General features: G+C 37.4%; 1 protein-coding gene across 7 annotated transcripts in view; it reads right to left on the bottom strand.

The window, feature by feature from the left end:
* Nucleotides 1–6,953: 6,953 nt before the first annotated feature.
* RPGR (retinitis pigmentosa GTPase regulator) overlaps nt 6,954–13,635 on the bottom strand; it is a 76,992-nt gene continuing 70,310 nt past the window's right edge. For all 7 annotated transcript variants that reach the window (XM_074214187.1, XM_074214188.1, XM_074214186.1 and 4 more), the window contains 2 exons: nt 13,489–13,577; nt 6,954–8,878 (listed from right to left, as the gene is read on the bottom strand). In XM_074214187.1, the coding sequence (XP_074070288.1) occupies nt 8,663–8,878; nt 13,489–13,577 (305 nt within the window). In that variant the 3' untranslated portion in view covers nt 6,954–8,662. The remainder of the gene's footprint in view (nt 8,879–13,488; nt 13,578–13,635) is intronic.

Below are 13,635 nucleotides of genomic sequence, written 5' to 3'. Positions count from 1 at the left end.
AACTTGATAAAAACTACTCTATACTCATTGGGAGGATCTAGAGAAACTTTATAGAGAATGCTTTTTCAATTTGTACTGCAGTGGAACTCCTTCAGGACAGGCATAATACCTCTTGCAAATAGTCTTCTCTCATTCTTCAGCTGAGAAAAAATGATCAGAGGGTCATTGATGTTATCTATTATATACTTAGAGGAATCTTATATAATTTTGATATGAGAGACTTCCCTAAGGATAGACTTTTAAGACAGTATTTTCTTTACCAAATTAAATGCTTTTAAAAATGTTCTACAAGCAAGTATTGCAAAGAAAAAAAACAAAAACAAACAAAAAAACCAAACAATTTGAATTTGTATTTGAATTTTCTACACCTTTCAGTTGAGTGTGATATTGTAGTATATCCTTTCTGAGAACCTCTGTTCCCTTCTAGTAACCCCATCAGGGGTTCCTTCAATGCATGTGTTGACTATTCTCATAAAAATTTTTATGCAGTTGAGAAAGTAGTTGTGAGTTCTTGGTGGAGGAAGTTCTCTCCATCGCTATTTTGTGGCTAATATGGTCTTTCTGCATGTTCTTCTTGCTTTGGAGACTTTAAGGGACTCAATCTGTCAGCAGTGTCAAAATTGTTTGACCTCTACAACTGACTTCCCTCTGTATGAGCTTTGTCAAGTTCAGTTGCTTTTCCTATTTTAAGTTTCTTCTGTACCATTTTCCATTTCTTTTATAACAATATCCAGGACCATTGCTATCAAGTACTGTCTTGCCATTTTCACCTTCACATGTCTAGTAGGTGCTTTTGCTTCACTCAAAGAGGACCTCACCCCTGTACTATTGCAAAAGGCTTGTGGTTGGTCTCATAGTCTTCCCTCTCCCCACTGCAGTCCATCTTCCACTCAGTGGAAATGTCAATGGAATCTTCTGGAAACCATAGGTCTATGTCACTCCCTTAGTCAATAAATGTGGGAACACAGGCTATTCTAACGGCCATGACACAGGTCATTTCCAAATAACCACCACCTGGACACAATCTCAGGAGCTGGCATGCTGCCCTGAGAGATAAGGTGTGCTGGAGTCCTTGGGAGCTGGTCTTTTTGCCCCACAGCCCAAGGGCACAAAGCACAGCTGTGTTTAACCACCTCCCCCCTAATGTACCCCCTTATCCTGTAACGCAAATGCTGCATATAGACCCCACTTGCCATATTCCCCATTTCCTTATTTTCCTTTATTCTACCCCGGAAGACTTAACAGTATATATGTGAGAAGCTAAGCAGTAATAAATTTGAGCTTGAGGCATAAGGCAGTGTGGCTTGAATCCTTATTCTCAGCTCCCCTCCAGGAGTAAGGTTGTCGCTGAAAGGGCCCTGAAACAAAGCAAGCTGCAACAAATGTGATGAAACCCAGGATCTCCCTCTGAAGGACGCCTCAGATCGCACTCCTAGCTGGATGAGGTAAGTGTCCCCACATTGACCCATCTCCCACGGTCCCCTTGCCCCAGTGACCCCACGACTTGTAGAGCCCCCTATAGTCCCTTGACATAATGGGGAACCTTCCCCCTTCTTCCCAAGACACCCAAGTATAGGTTCTTAAACACTTCCTAAGTTCCCATCACCTGAAATGCTCCGAAAGAGAATGTAAGATAACACTCCAGGCGGTTTTGGCCTTGGCTCCCTGGATTGAGGTTGGCCATGTGATGGATCCTGACATTTGGGGGCACATTTTGACACTTGCCTGCAGAGCTGAGGTCTGTGATGACTTTTCTCCCCTGCTACCCTTCTACCCTATTGTCACTGCAATACACGCCTGCCTCTCAGGAAGAAGGGAGGAGGAAACTCAAAACATTTTGCAGTCAGCCTTAGACGCAGAGAAACCAAAGGCAGAGAGAACCGTTCCACCTCACTGAGGTTTGCGATGAGGGCACCCAAACCTATGAGAAATACACTAGCCCCCCCTCCTCCTGAGTCCTCCCGGATCTCCCACCCGACAACCACCCCCCCAAAGCCTCCTCGTCTCTATCCTGAGTTGCCTTGGGAAGACAGCTGGATCCAGCCTCCCCCAAAACATCCTCCCCCCGGCCCCCTCGCCAACAACTAATGATTTCACAGATGCCTGACAGATGAGAGATTTTTGCTGGGGTGCAATTGCCCCCCAAGCCCAAACCTTTCGCTCAGGCCTTCCTGCTTAATATCAACCCACAAGGCCAGGCAGTTATCGAACGAACACACAGCACATTAAAGAATACCCTCCTAAAACAAAAAGACAATGATGCCCACAACTGGTGTAGCCTGAAAATTGCCCCGCACAGGGCCCTCTTTACTATGAACTTCCTGACTTTCAATTCTGGAAGGTTTCCCCCCACCTTTAAACATTGGGGGGGCCCTTTTCCCAGCCACACCTTTGCCCATGGTTCATTGGAAGGATCCTATTTCTAACAAATGGAGCGGGGTCCGCAAGGGAGAGGGTTTGCTTGTGTTTTCCCCCCACAGACTGCACCACCCGGCTGTGGATTCCCCACCATCTGATCCGACGTCAAGATGATGCCCCGTATAGCAGCCCTGACCAAAGAGATGCAGAGAATGTTGCTTAACAACAATAGATGAGACCCAAGATGCAGAGGGCAGAGGGGCAGGAGATGATACCCCTAACCTCCCACAGCACTCCAGGACGAGCTCCTCACCTTGGCAAAGAGGGATGAGCTTTAATACCATAGGAAATTTGTCACTTCACCAACTCCTTATTACTATGCTATTCCTGCTGAACACCCCTTGGTGGGCACTTATCCCATCCCCCCCCATCCTTTAACCTGTAGGTCATGATGCGTCTCTTCCCTGCTCTTTGCCAGTAGTGGAAATGTGGGCCTCCCCGCACTCTCACCGGAGGAACAAGCAGCTACGCCTTTGCCCAGGACTCAACATTTCCAGTTCTGTTGGTTTCACTTTTAACTGGTTCCTTGCACATCTGTACTGGGTCCCACTAACCCGTTCATTCCAAGGGGACCTTTTCACCTTTGACTCCTCTGATCAAAGATTCCCAGCCGGAAGGCTACGGGGATATAATGGTACTGGTGTATACTGGCCCAAGGATTTCAGAACACTGTACCCTGGACCTAATATTACCTAATGACCCCAAACCCCACACACCCCTCCCTGTCTTTTTCTCCCTGACTCTGGACACTCTCCCCCGCTTCTGGTTTCCACAGATCCCCTGGACTCTGCAGAGGCCACTACGCGTTTCCACCTCGGTTCCCAGCTCAGTGTTTATGATGATATAGATGTGGCTGAGGCGCCCCCATTAAGGTACAGAGTCCCCCCTATGCAAGATAAACTTCCTTTTGTGTAACACCCTTCCGCGTGAAAAATCTTTCCCATGCTCAAACTCTTCTCAATAGGTAGCTTTCCTCCCCGTGAGACTCCCAATTGCAATCCCTGCTCACCGTGACATATAAGGTCCTACACCTTAATGACACGGTCATCCGACCACGACTAGATAGTGATTCCATAGACACATTTTTGCACGATTTTTTTAGCTGGCCTTCCCCAACTAAAATTATTCTTGAGGTTCTCATTCTTATTTGTCTACTCCTCCTCCTCTGCTCTATGATTAACTGGTGTAGAACCACAAAAGCCCTTATCGGCTCCGCCATGACTATCCAGGTCCTCCCGGCCCTTAATGAAAAATAAGGGGGGAGATGTGGGAACACAGGCTATTCTAACGGCCATGACACAGGTCATTTCCAAATAACCGTCACCTGGACACAATCTCAGGAGCTGGCATGCTGCCCTGAGAGATAAGGTGTGCTGGAGTCCTTGGGAGCTGGTCTTTCTGCCCCACAGCCCAAGGGTACAAAGCACAGCTTTGTTTAACTACCTCCCCCCTAATGTACCCCGTTATCCTGTGATGCAAATGCTGCACGGAGACCCTGCTTTACACACCCCCCATTTCCTTATTTTCCTTTGTTCTACCCCAGAAGACCTAACAGTATATATGTTAGAAGCTAAGCAGTAATAAATTTGAGCTTGAGGCATAAGGCAGTGTGGCTTGACTCCTTATTCTCAGGTCCCCTCCAGGAGTGAGGTTGTCGCCGAAAGGCCCCCAAAATGAAGCAAGCTGCAAGGAATAAATTCCAGTATCTCCTTATACTACCAAGAGGAAGAACTTTCTAGGATGAAATAAAATCCCCTTTGCAACCTGGCTCAGACTGAACTTTCCATTTTTTTCCTTCTGTGATCCAACACCACTAGCCTTCTTTCCTGGTCTTCCTGCAGTCTTTTCCCTCTGAAATAGTCTTCATTTAAGCTTTATGCATATATTTGTGTGTTCTTTCCATCTATTAGAAGACAAGTTTCTTGAAGCAAACATGTTTTTGCCTTTATGTTTTACAGAACTGATGTGATAACTCCACTATTGAGAATATTGAATAATTTATATTCCTTCTTCTGGTTTCAACTTTAAATGCCTCAGGATGACATTATGTAATTCTCTTACCAAGTAGTCTTTAGTTTATTCCCCCCCACCACCATTATTCTGTTTTAGGGAAGCAATGCTGATCTTTCACCATTCTTCCCTGTAAGATTTTATAAACAAGTTTTTATCCAAAACCATTGTTGCCCCAGATTGGCACATATTTGTTTGGCAAGAAGTATCATCTCTTTACATCTAGAAGGAAATTCAAGGTCATATCTAGTTAAATTTCTCATTCTATTGGTGAGGAAACTGATTCCCAAGTAATTGTCCAAGATCAAACAGGTAGGAAGAGGCATGATTTGAATCCAAATCTATTGACTTCAGAGCCAGTATGCTTTCCACCATTCCATGTTACACCTCTAAATGTTTTTAGGCTGTTATTGTAATAGAATTTTTCATTAGTTCAACTTCCATGTAAAATTACTATAAAATAGGTCAATATCCTTTCCATCATTTATTTCTCATGTTTTTAACATGAAAAGTTTTTTTTTTAATTTTGTGAGGCAATAGGGTTAAGTGACTTGCCCAAGGTCACAAATTATCAAGTGTCTTGAGACTGAATTTGAACTCAGGTCCCTGACTCCACAATTGGTGCTCTATCCACTGTGCTACCTTAGATGCCCAAGAAACTTTTTTCAATGTTCATCCACTTTTCATTTTTAGTATGAGAAGCTTGTTTACAGGAGTCAGATTTGAGCAGTGCATATAATTTTTTCTAATTTTTGATTCTTCTGGTCTTTGTTCATTTTATTAAATGTATGACTACACAGCTGATTCAAGGACAATTCCTACTTCAATGTCATTTACTGTCTTGTTTTTGATCAAGTTCATATTTTGCTGTTGTTGACATCACTTGGTGTTTACCATGTCATGTTTATTCCATTACTTTCTTCAAGGAAAATACTGATGTGTAGGTATATGGCTTCTGTGTTGCCTGAATCTTTGCTCTCATTCCACATACCTTAACCATGTTTTCCAATATATTTTTTATTGTCCTTGTATTAAATAAGCCTATACACTTTGATATGCTGTTGCTTCCCTATGAGAGAAAATATGTTGGAAAATATGGTTTGGGAGCAGGAAGAGACCTGACTTTTGAATGTTTATTACAATTTGAAAGGGAAAAAAAAGCAACAAAAATAATCTAGTTAAAACCTAAATTCAAATTGAGAAGCAATTTTTACATTTAATATTGACTACATACCCTGGTTTGTGGGACATTGCAAAGAACTTAAGGACAACAGTACTAATGGAGTGAATACTGGCATTTGTTTAAGGCAAGTGTCAGGAGTACAATTCTCAGCATTATAGAAGTGCTTCCACTTAAATATCACTTAAGAGAATCTCACTAGAATAATGGAATGTTTTACTGTCAATCCAAAAGGACTAACATTACAAACAACTATAATTACTTTGCTAGAGAATTGCGCTCAAAGATTGAAGTATTCTTCCAAGCATATATATTTCTTTCTTCATATGTTAAAGCCTCCTAGTTTTTTCTTTGCCATTTTCATTGAATACTTTTAGATGGATACAAGACTGCTCAGAAAACAAGCAAAATATCCTATGCACAAATATTAATTTCTTAGTATTTAAAAATGTGCCTAAAGTGTGCTGTGTTAGTATTCATGCCTTTAATGACCTTTAAAAAGAGATATAGCAAATTTACTTTTCAGTGCTTTATTATGGGATGATGCAAAATAAGCACATGATGAGGGTAGGTATGCTTTACAATGCAGGGAGTATCACCATTGAGGTCACATACCATCAAAATATTGAATCATGGAAAATTTAGAGTATTGTTACTAAACAAGACAGACCAATCATTAGATATAAACATTGGAAATTTTAGGCATAAAATGAGCCTTTAAACTTGAAAAGTATTAATAAATGGCAAGCCCTTTTATTATTGCAATCAGTAGGATCTGACAATTCTGTTGGATTAATTCTAACAATGAGCTTTTTCCTCATAAAAAAAGAAAAATTGCAAAAACAAGTTGGTTTCACTAAAAGTTTTATGTTCAAATGTCCCCTTTTCATCATTTGGAAGTTTAAATTATATAGAAAGTGGTTCTAAAACTCTAAATAACAGTCTAGCATTTTTATTGCCCTATATTCCTGAAATTAATTTCCTTCAGAAGTCAGATAACGAAATTCAAATTACAAATTCAAGGTAAGCATATTTCAGAGGAGATACAATCTTCTTAGTGCTTTTATTACCAAATAGTCCCATTAGTGTGCTTACAATGTAGGTATATCTTGGCTACTATATTCTGCCTCAAAGCACACTTGAGAAAGGTGTGTTATCTTTTCCTCTAATAAAGCTGTGTTATTTATCTACTTGATAACCATATGACCCTCTGCCCTCTTTTACTAAAATCTTTAATTTAATCCTTTCCCTAGTCTTTTCTGGGATCCTGAATCTTTTTTTGTATTGGAATCGCACTTTGTGTGTATGTATGTGTTTTGAGAGAGAGAGCAAGCACATATAAGCATTTCCATAATAGTGGTGCTGTATTTGCAACAAGCAAGTCACCAGGAATTTTAGAAATTCATCATTAGGTAAAATTAGAATTCTCCTCAAAGGAATAGATGACTATTACAAAATTTCCATGTTATGGCAAGAAGAGGTGTGGTGGGGAGACAAAGGGAACGAGTTTGGGTCCAAATGACATCTCCTTGGAGGAACCACTGAATTATATATCTTTGTATTTAAGATATCACCTGAATGGAAATGGGGGGAAAATTAAAAAGACAGCAAACAGGGTCTGCTGCCAAAACTTTTTTAATCTAAAGAAATCAAAAAAGTTACCCTGTATTTTACGACATATTACCTTATTAATAAGGTGGTGTGATAGTATTGGTGGTAGTATCTACATGGAAAGAGAAGTGCTTCACCATTCTGTATGAGATTTGCATATAGCTAGGATGGTACAGTGGTATAATAATACATTCCCCTACCCAACCAGAGCAGGAATTGGAGAAGGGGTGGAAGAAAAGAGGCTTTTTATTTTGATGAGACCTAGAAACCATGACTCTGAGGAATGCTTTGGCCCAGGGCAAATGTCTCTGAGCAATTTAGCAATGTTGGTTATCTTCAAGGAAGTCTAAAGTTAGGACAATGGAAGTGGTTATCTCAAATCTTAACCTGATCTGTGGTAATGTCTATATGATGAACAAGAATTTAATAAGTAAAATATCTTTTCCACTGCTTTAGTAAGTGACAGTAATTTCAATATAAGAACAAAACAGTCTAGTCATTAAAGGGTAATGAACAGAATCCACTGCATAGTCTTTAGATATATTGTGTATTTCTAATGTACAGAGCCCTATTGCATAATCTTTTCTGTTGTAGGTGGTATGGATATTCTTAGCATTCTATACCACAATGATTGATGCAGACTGCCATTGTGATTTATTTAGTCATAGTATCTATTGTACAGAAGGTTAAAATGACCATCACTGTCTTGTTTGACTATCACAAAAGGGCAAGTCTAAAAATTCAAAGTTGGGCTACTTGGTCTTAATAATAGAAAAATTTCAAACCAATGAATCAAAAATAAAAGGAAATGTAAACAATGAAACTACATAAACAGATTTTTCTATAAAACTAGGCTACTTACATTAGCAGCTGTGTAAATAAATTTTGCTTCCATCAGCACTTATAAATGACAATTTATAAAATTACAGTGTTGTCAATAAATTTAAATCTGTACTGATTTTTCCAATAGCTGCAAGTGTCCCTCCAACTTTTATTCCTATCATCATTCCTAAGAGGGTAACGCCCCAGAAATTATTAAAATATACTCACTAAAAACAATTTTGCTTGTTTTTTAAACAATGCAAAAAAGTAGCAGATACTCTGTTGAGTTTGAAATATTGTTTCAAGAACTGTAAAGTAAAAATTGCTTAGTAAAAATTATTAAATGTCTGAATTCAGTTTTCACATAAAAATATATTTTTATTACAACACTGAACAATTAAGGCCAACAACACTTTAATAAGATTTTCTGAGTGTACTTCTTATACTAGTATTATCAGTAGAAATAAATACCAATACCATGGTCACAATGTCCAAACCCCAAGAAAACAAATTAACTTACAGTACAAAGTTCATTATCAGCAACTTTCTTTCAGAAGTCATAATTATTTTCAAGTATAAATTGCAACATGTGCTTGGAGACCACAAACAATAAATATGTATTTATAAAATTGTACATGACTTTGACTTTCTCTCCTGATTAGGAGATGAAGGTTCTGTATGGTTTTGCTTTTCATCTTTCCTGTCTTTTCCAACCTTTGCTTGATCTCCTATTGGTCTTGCTTCTACAACTACAAGTGGCTCAGCCATAGGTTTTGCTTCAAGAATACTCTGCACATTTTTTGGACTTCCTGTTGACTTTCTCTTAAAAAGAGAAACCTAAAAAAAAAGACAATTGACAAGACTCTGAAAGAACTGACAGAATAAAAAGATGACATATATGTGCTAACATCTTTCCATTATGCATTATAATTATTATATCACATCTTTAGAATACAAATATTATGAGTATGCAAAACCAGAATGAAATATTCCTAGAATATGAAGCATCATTTGTTTCTACTTATTTGATAATGTTCAATTCTACCTAAAACTAGTAAAAATCAAGTCTCAGGGCAAGACTTTTACATCACCATTATTTTACCCTGTTCTGGAAATACTTAGTTTTAGATTTAATTATAAAATTAGTATCATAAATGTAATACCCAGAGATGACATTAGTCTACATCTGATGACTAAAATCCAACCAAGATGGCAATCTATCCTGAATCTCAACTCCACAGAAGGCATTTGCATTCTTTTCTTTTCAGTTCAAAGGCCATATTTTTGGGAAGAGAAACCAACTAAGAGTTGAGTTTTCTGTCTTACTCTCTTTTATTATTCATCCTAATCACTGCTCTTCTTTTCCCCATATAATTTTTAAAAATCATCCAACTTTTTGTTTTTTTTTGTTGGGGTTGCAAGGCAATGGGGTTTTAAATGACTTGTCCAAGGTCACAAAGGTAAGTAAGTGTCTGAGGTCAAATTTGAACTCAGATTTCCTTGACTCCAGGACCAGTACTATATTTGGTACACCATCTAGCTGCTCCCCCTTTTTGTTATTCTTAGCATTTCCTTACCTCATTCAGAATTTCAGAGTTCTTGACTCTATAGGATCACAATATAATTTTGTATTTATATTCCTTATATTTGTATGTGTCTATTTTAAATCTATGTTGCTTGATGTCTCTTTAGGGATCTTTCCCCCTGTCTATTCAGATCATTTCCTTCTGTGACCTCAGATTCCCCTTAAATAGTTGTAGTGTATGGGAACCTATTGATATTTTCCCCAAATTCTCTGATATCTATTTCCCCCCCAATCATGTCAGACAATGTTCCATTTTTTCTACAACAATTTCTAATTCAGCAATCAACCATCTCCTTGGTGAAAAGTAGTAGGAGTGAGAAAATTTCATTGTTTCTTCCACTTTTTTGAAATATAAATTATTAAGACAAAAAAAAATTTTGTTTTGGCAAGAGTACTATCAGATGCATGGATAACTGAAGTCTCTCCTGATTACTGTTATAACAATGTCTTCAAATTCAGACTTGTTATCAGTTTTCCTAAACTCCTCTCATTCCTTTTTCTGTATAAGTGGTATTACAGACAATGTTCCATTTTTTCTACAACAATTTCTAATTCAGCAATCAACCATCTCCTTGGTGAAAAGTAGTAGGAGTGAGAAAATTTCATTGTTTCTTCCACTTTTTTGAAATATAAATTATTAAGACAAAAAAAAATTTTGTTTTGGCAAGAGTACTATCAGATGCATGGATAACTGAAGTCTCTCCTGATTACTGTTATAACAATGTCTTCAAATTCAGACTTGTTATCAGTTTTCCTAAACTCCTCTCATTCCTTTTTCTGTATAAGTGGTATTACTCTGTTTTTTTTTCCATTTCATTTTTTTTTGCAAGGCAATTGGGTTAAGTGACTTGCCTAAGGCCACACAGCTAGGTAATTATTAAGTGTCTGAGGCTGGATTTGAACTCAGGTACGCCTGACTCCAGAGCCAGTGCTCTATCCACTGCACCACCTAGCTGCCCCCTATATAAGTGGTACTCTGAAGATAAAATTATACCTGTGTTTCTACTCCACCATCTTTACTCAAATGTTCATCATATTTCCCCATTATGATCCCTGAGTTTCCTTGCATATAGCAAGTATATCTTCTTACCGTATGGTGCGACTCCTCACCTCCTGCTTGTTATCTATCATATTAAATAAGGTACATCAAAGTCCACTAATGTGCCTATTCCACAAAATCAGTAATATCTATCAGATTATTTTTTCCCTTGATCTACGATTGCTAAAGTTGCCTCTATTACCCACTTTGTACATTTATAAACAAACATCAGAAGTTATTAAGTTTTGTCATTGAATTCTTTCCTGGATTTTGAATTTCTGAGTTTTCCTATTGCTCTTCTTCCTATATATATAGATACTTCTCCATGGCATCTAACTTGGTAGATAAATATAGAAAATCTTTCCATTTTTGATTATATATGTTAAATTTCAGGAAAATATATGTATATATACATACCTGCATGCATGTGTATATGTGTGCATGTGTTTTACCAATCACTGTTAGTTAGGTGATCTTCATCACATTTTTTCATTTTAAGCTCATGAGCTAGAAATCTAAAACCTTTCTCACTCACCACCTGGCTCAACAGAATGTACCATAAGAATTTTGACCCAAGGTGGCATTTTGAGAGTCAACTGTTTACCTCATTCTAAGTTTCCATGAACTTTTTTGTCATGTCATGTTGCTGATTTGTATTGAATTTGCAGTACATGAAAATATCTTATTTCATTGAACTGTTGCTTAAGCATGTCTTTCTTCATATCATAATCATCCATTAAATTTTGAACCTCAGTTTTAAAATGTAGAAGTTTTTAAGTTCTTCTCTATCATATTTTAACTTAGAAAATTGGATCCAATTCATTGTTCTAGCCTATCTTTTAGATTAAATTCTTGCATACCTTTCAACATCTCTAAATGTAATATTCTCACTTACATCCTAATACTACTATCCCAAAGCACCTCATGTCTCTATTTATTCTCCAAATAACTTACCAATATTTTGGGTGGCTACAACATTAACTTAAGGAATCACATCATTCTGTAGAGATTTTTTAAAAGCACAGGGAATATTAAGGTATAATAAGTACACATATTAATATGAAAAGCTATCAATTCAAATACAGAAATAATATACAATCATAAAATAATTGCTTATTTGGTAATAAACAAGCATGGCCTTATTCTTTAATCAAAGTAATAAATCAAAAGGCTCTTTAAGCAAAAAGTGATCTCAGGGCAAGGTTAACTTTCCTGTATTAAAATGTCAACACAGTGAACTAGAGATGAGCTCTTAAATATCTGAGTTACTGTAAAGAGGATCCAACAATCTGAACTTGAGAAAAAAAGACCGTTTCGTTTTGGACTGGGGGAAGTATCGATGATGCCAGAGCTAGAATTGTGAATAACTAAAGTGACTTTTTTAGAAAAGGATGGTTTGACAGGGAGGGAGAAAAATTTTAAATAAGATAAATTTTATCAAGGATGTTTTAAACAGCTCACAAGTAGGGTCAAAGGCATGGGATACAGGAAAACAGTAGTTGGGGATACTTGGGAAGAGCTAGGTCTATACCTTAAGGATATGTATAGCTGATAGAAATTTCAACCAAAAGTCAAAGAGCAAGTCCAAATAGTTATGAAATTTGATAGTAATTAATTAAACCTATGATTTAAAAGTGGTTGCTTAACTAACATGGATAAGAGTAACCCCAAGTGTAAGGACCAATAAAAAAAATTTAATGATGTCAAAGTTTTTTGTTGTTGTTGGTTTGTTCAGTGTTGATTATACTTATCTGACAAACTATTAAAATTAAATGAGAAGTTTTGATAGGAAATAGCTGGAAGGGAATGTTAACTTCTCTGAACCTGTGCAACTGAGTACAATGAAACTGGTTATGAACTGTCTGTGATGGACCTTCAGTGGACAAAATGGGGAAAAAGTATACATACTACTAGAGAAAATGAGAATGTTAGAAAAATCAAGAAACATGATTTTTTTTTTTTTTAGGTTTTTTGCAAGGCAATGGGGTTGAGTGGCTTGCCCAAGGCCACACAGCTAGGTAATTATTAAGTGCCTGAGGCCGGATTTGAACTCAGGTACTCCTGACTCCAGGGCCGGTGTTCTATCCACTGCACCATCTAGCTGCCCCAAGAGACATGATTCTTAAGTGAAGTACTTTCACTTCTTTATTCCCTATGATAATGTTATTAGATGGTTAACTAGAGGCTCTGCTTGCCTGGGTAGCTTTTATACTTTTGGATGGCTATCTTTCTACTTCCAGTCTTCTTTCATGTTGCCCTCCTGGCTCCTCCTTTCCTAGTTCTACACTAAGGGCTTTCCATCACAGCTTTAACAGAAGCAATCTTAGCTTTAATTTTGGTTTTCAATAATATTTTAATATATAACTATATTAATATGAATGGGAGAATAAACACATACTTTGGAACAATTTTGGCAAAATACCAAGATTGTACTAATCTAATGAGAGATTTATTTGCCTCCTCATTCAAATGTAGGCAGGCAGGGAGAACAAGGTTGAAAAAATTGAGTCTCTGGAACCTTTTGAATATGTGTTCTGTTCTAGCTCACAAGCCAAGAGAAAAATTTCCTTTCCATATAGGATAATAAGCAAATCAGCAATAGCTCCAGAATATTTGTGACTACTTTATACTTTATTACATAGAGTACCGAGGACTGTAGTTTCTCAATGGTCAGTGCCTGTACGCTATAAAAAGATGGGAAAACATGTGGCTTCGGTTTACCTCTCTAGAAGTCACAAAGCCCAGAGGTAAAGGAGAATAAAGAAACCAAGAAAGACTAAATACTCATTTATCTGCAACAAAACAGAAATTAATTTTACTTACCGTTCGTGATTTTTTAAGAAGTCTATTTGGTACTATTAGAAAGTGTTCTGGGACTTCTGAATTGTGTGGCATACGTTCATTTGTGTTTCCTAAAATAGAATTATATCTTTAGAAATACATTTTTGATCACTAAAAAGAAGCAAGAAC

The sequence above is a fragment of the Macrotis lagotis genome, chromosome 1 (genome assembly GCF_037893015.1).
Source record: "Macrotis lagotis isolate mMagLag1 chromosome 1, bilby.v1.9.chrom.fasta, whole genome shotgun sequence".
Lineage (NCBI taxonomy): Eukaryota > Metazoa > Chordata > Mammalia > Peramelemorphia > Peramelidae > Macrotis > Macrotis lagotis.
The sequence above is the reverse complement of the archived record's forward strand: the minus strand, read 5'-3'. Positions and strand labels throughout refer to the sequence as shown.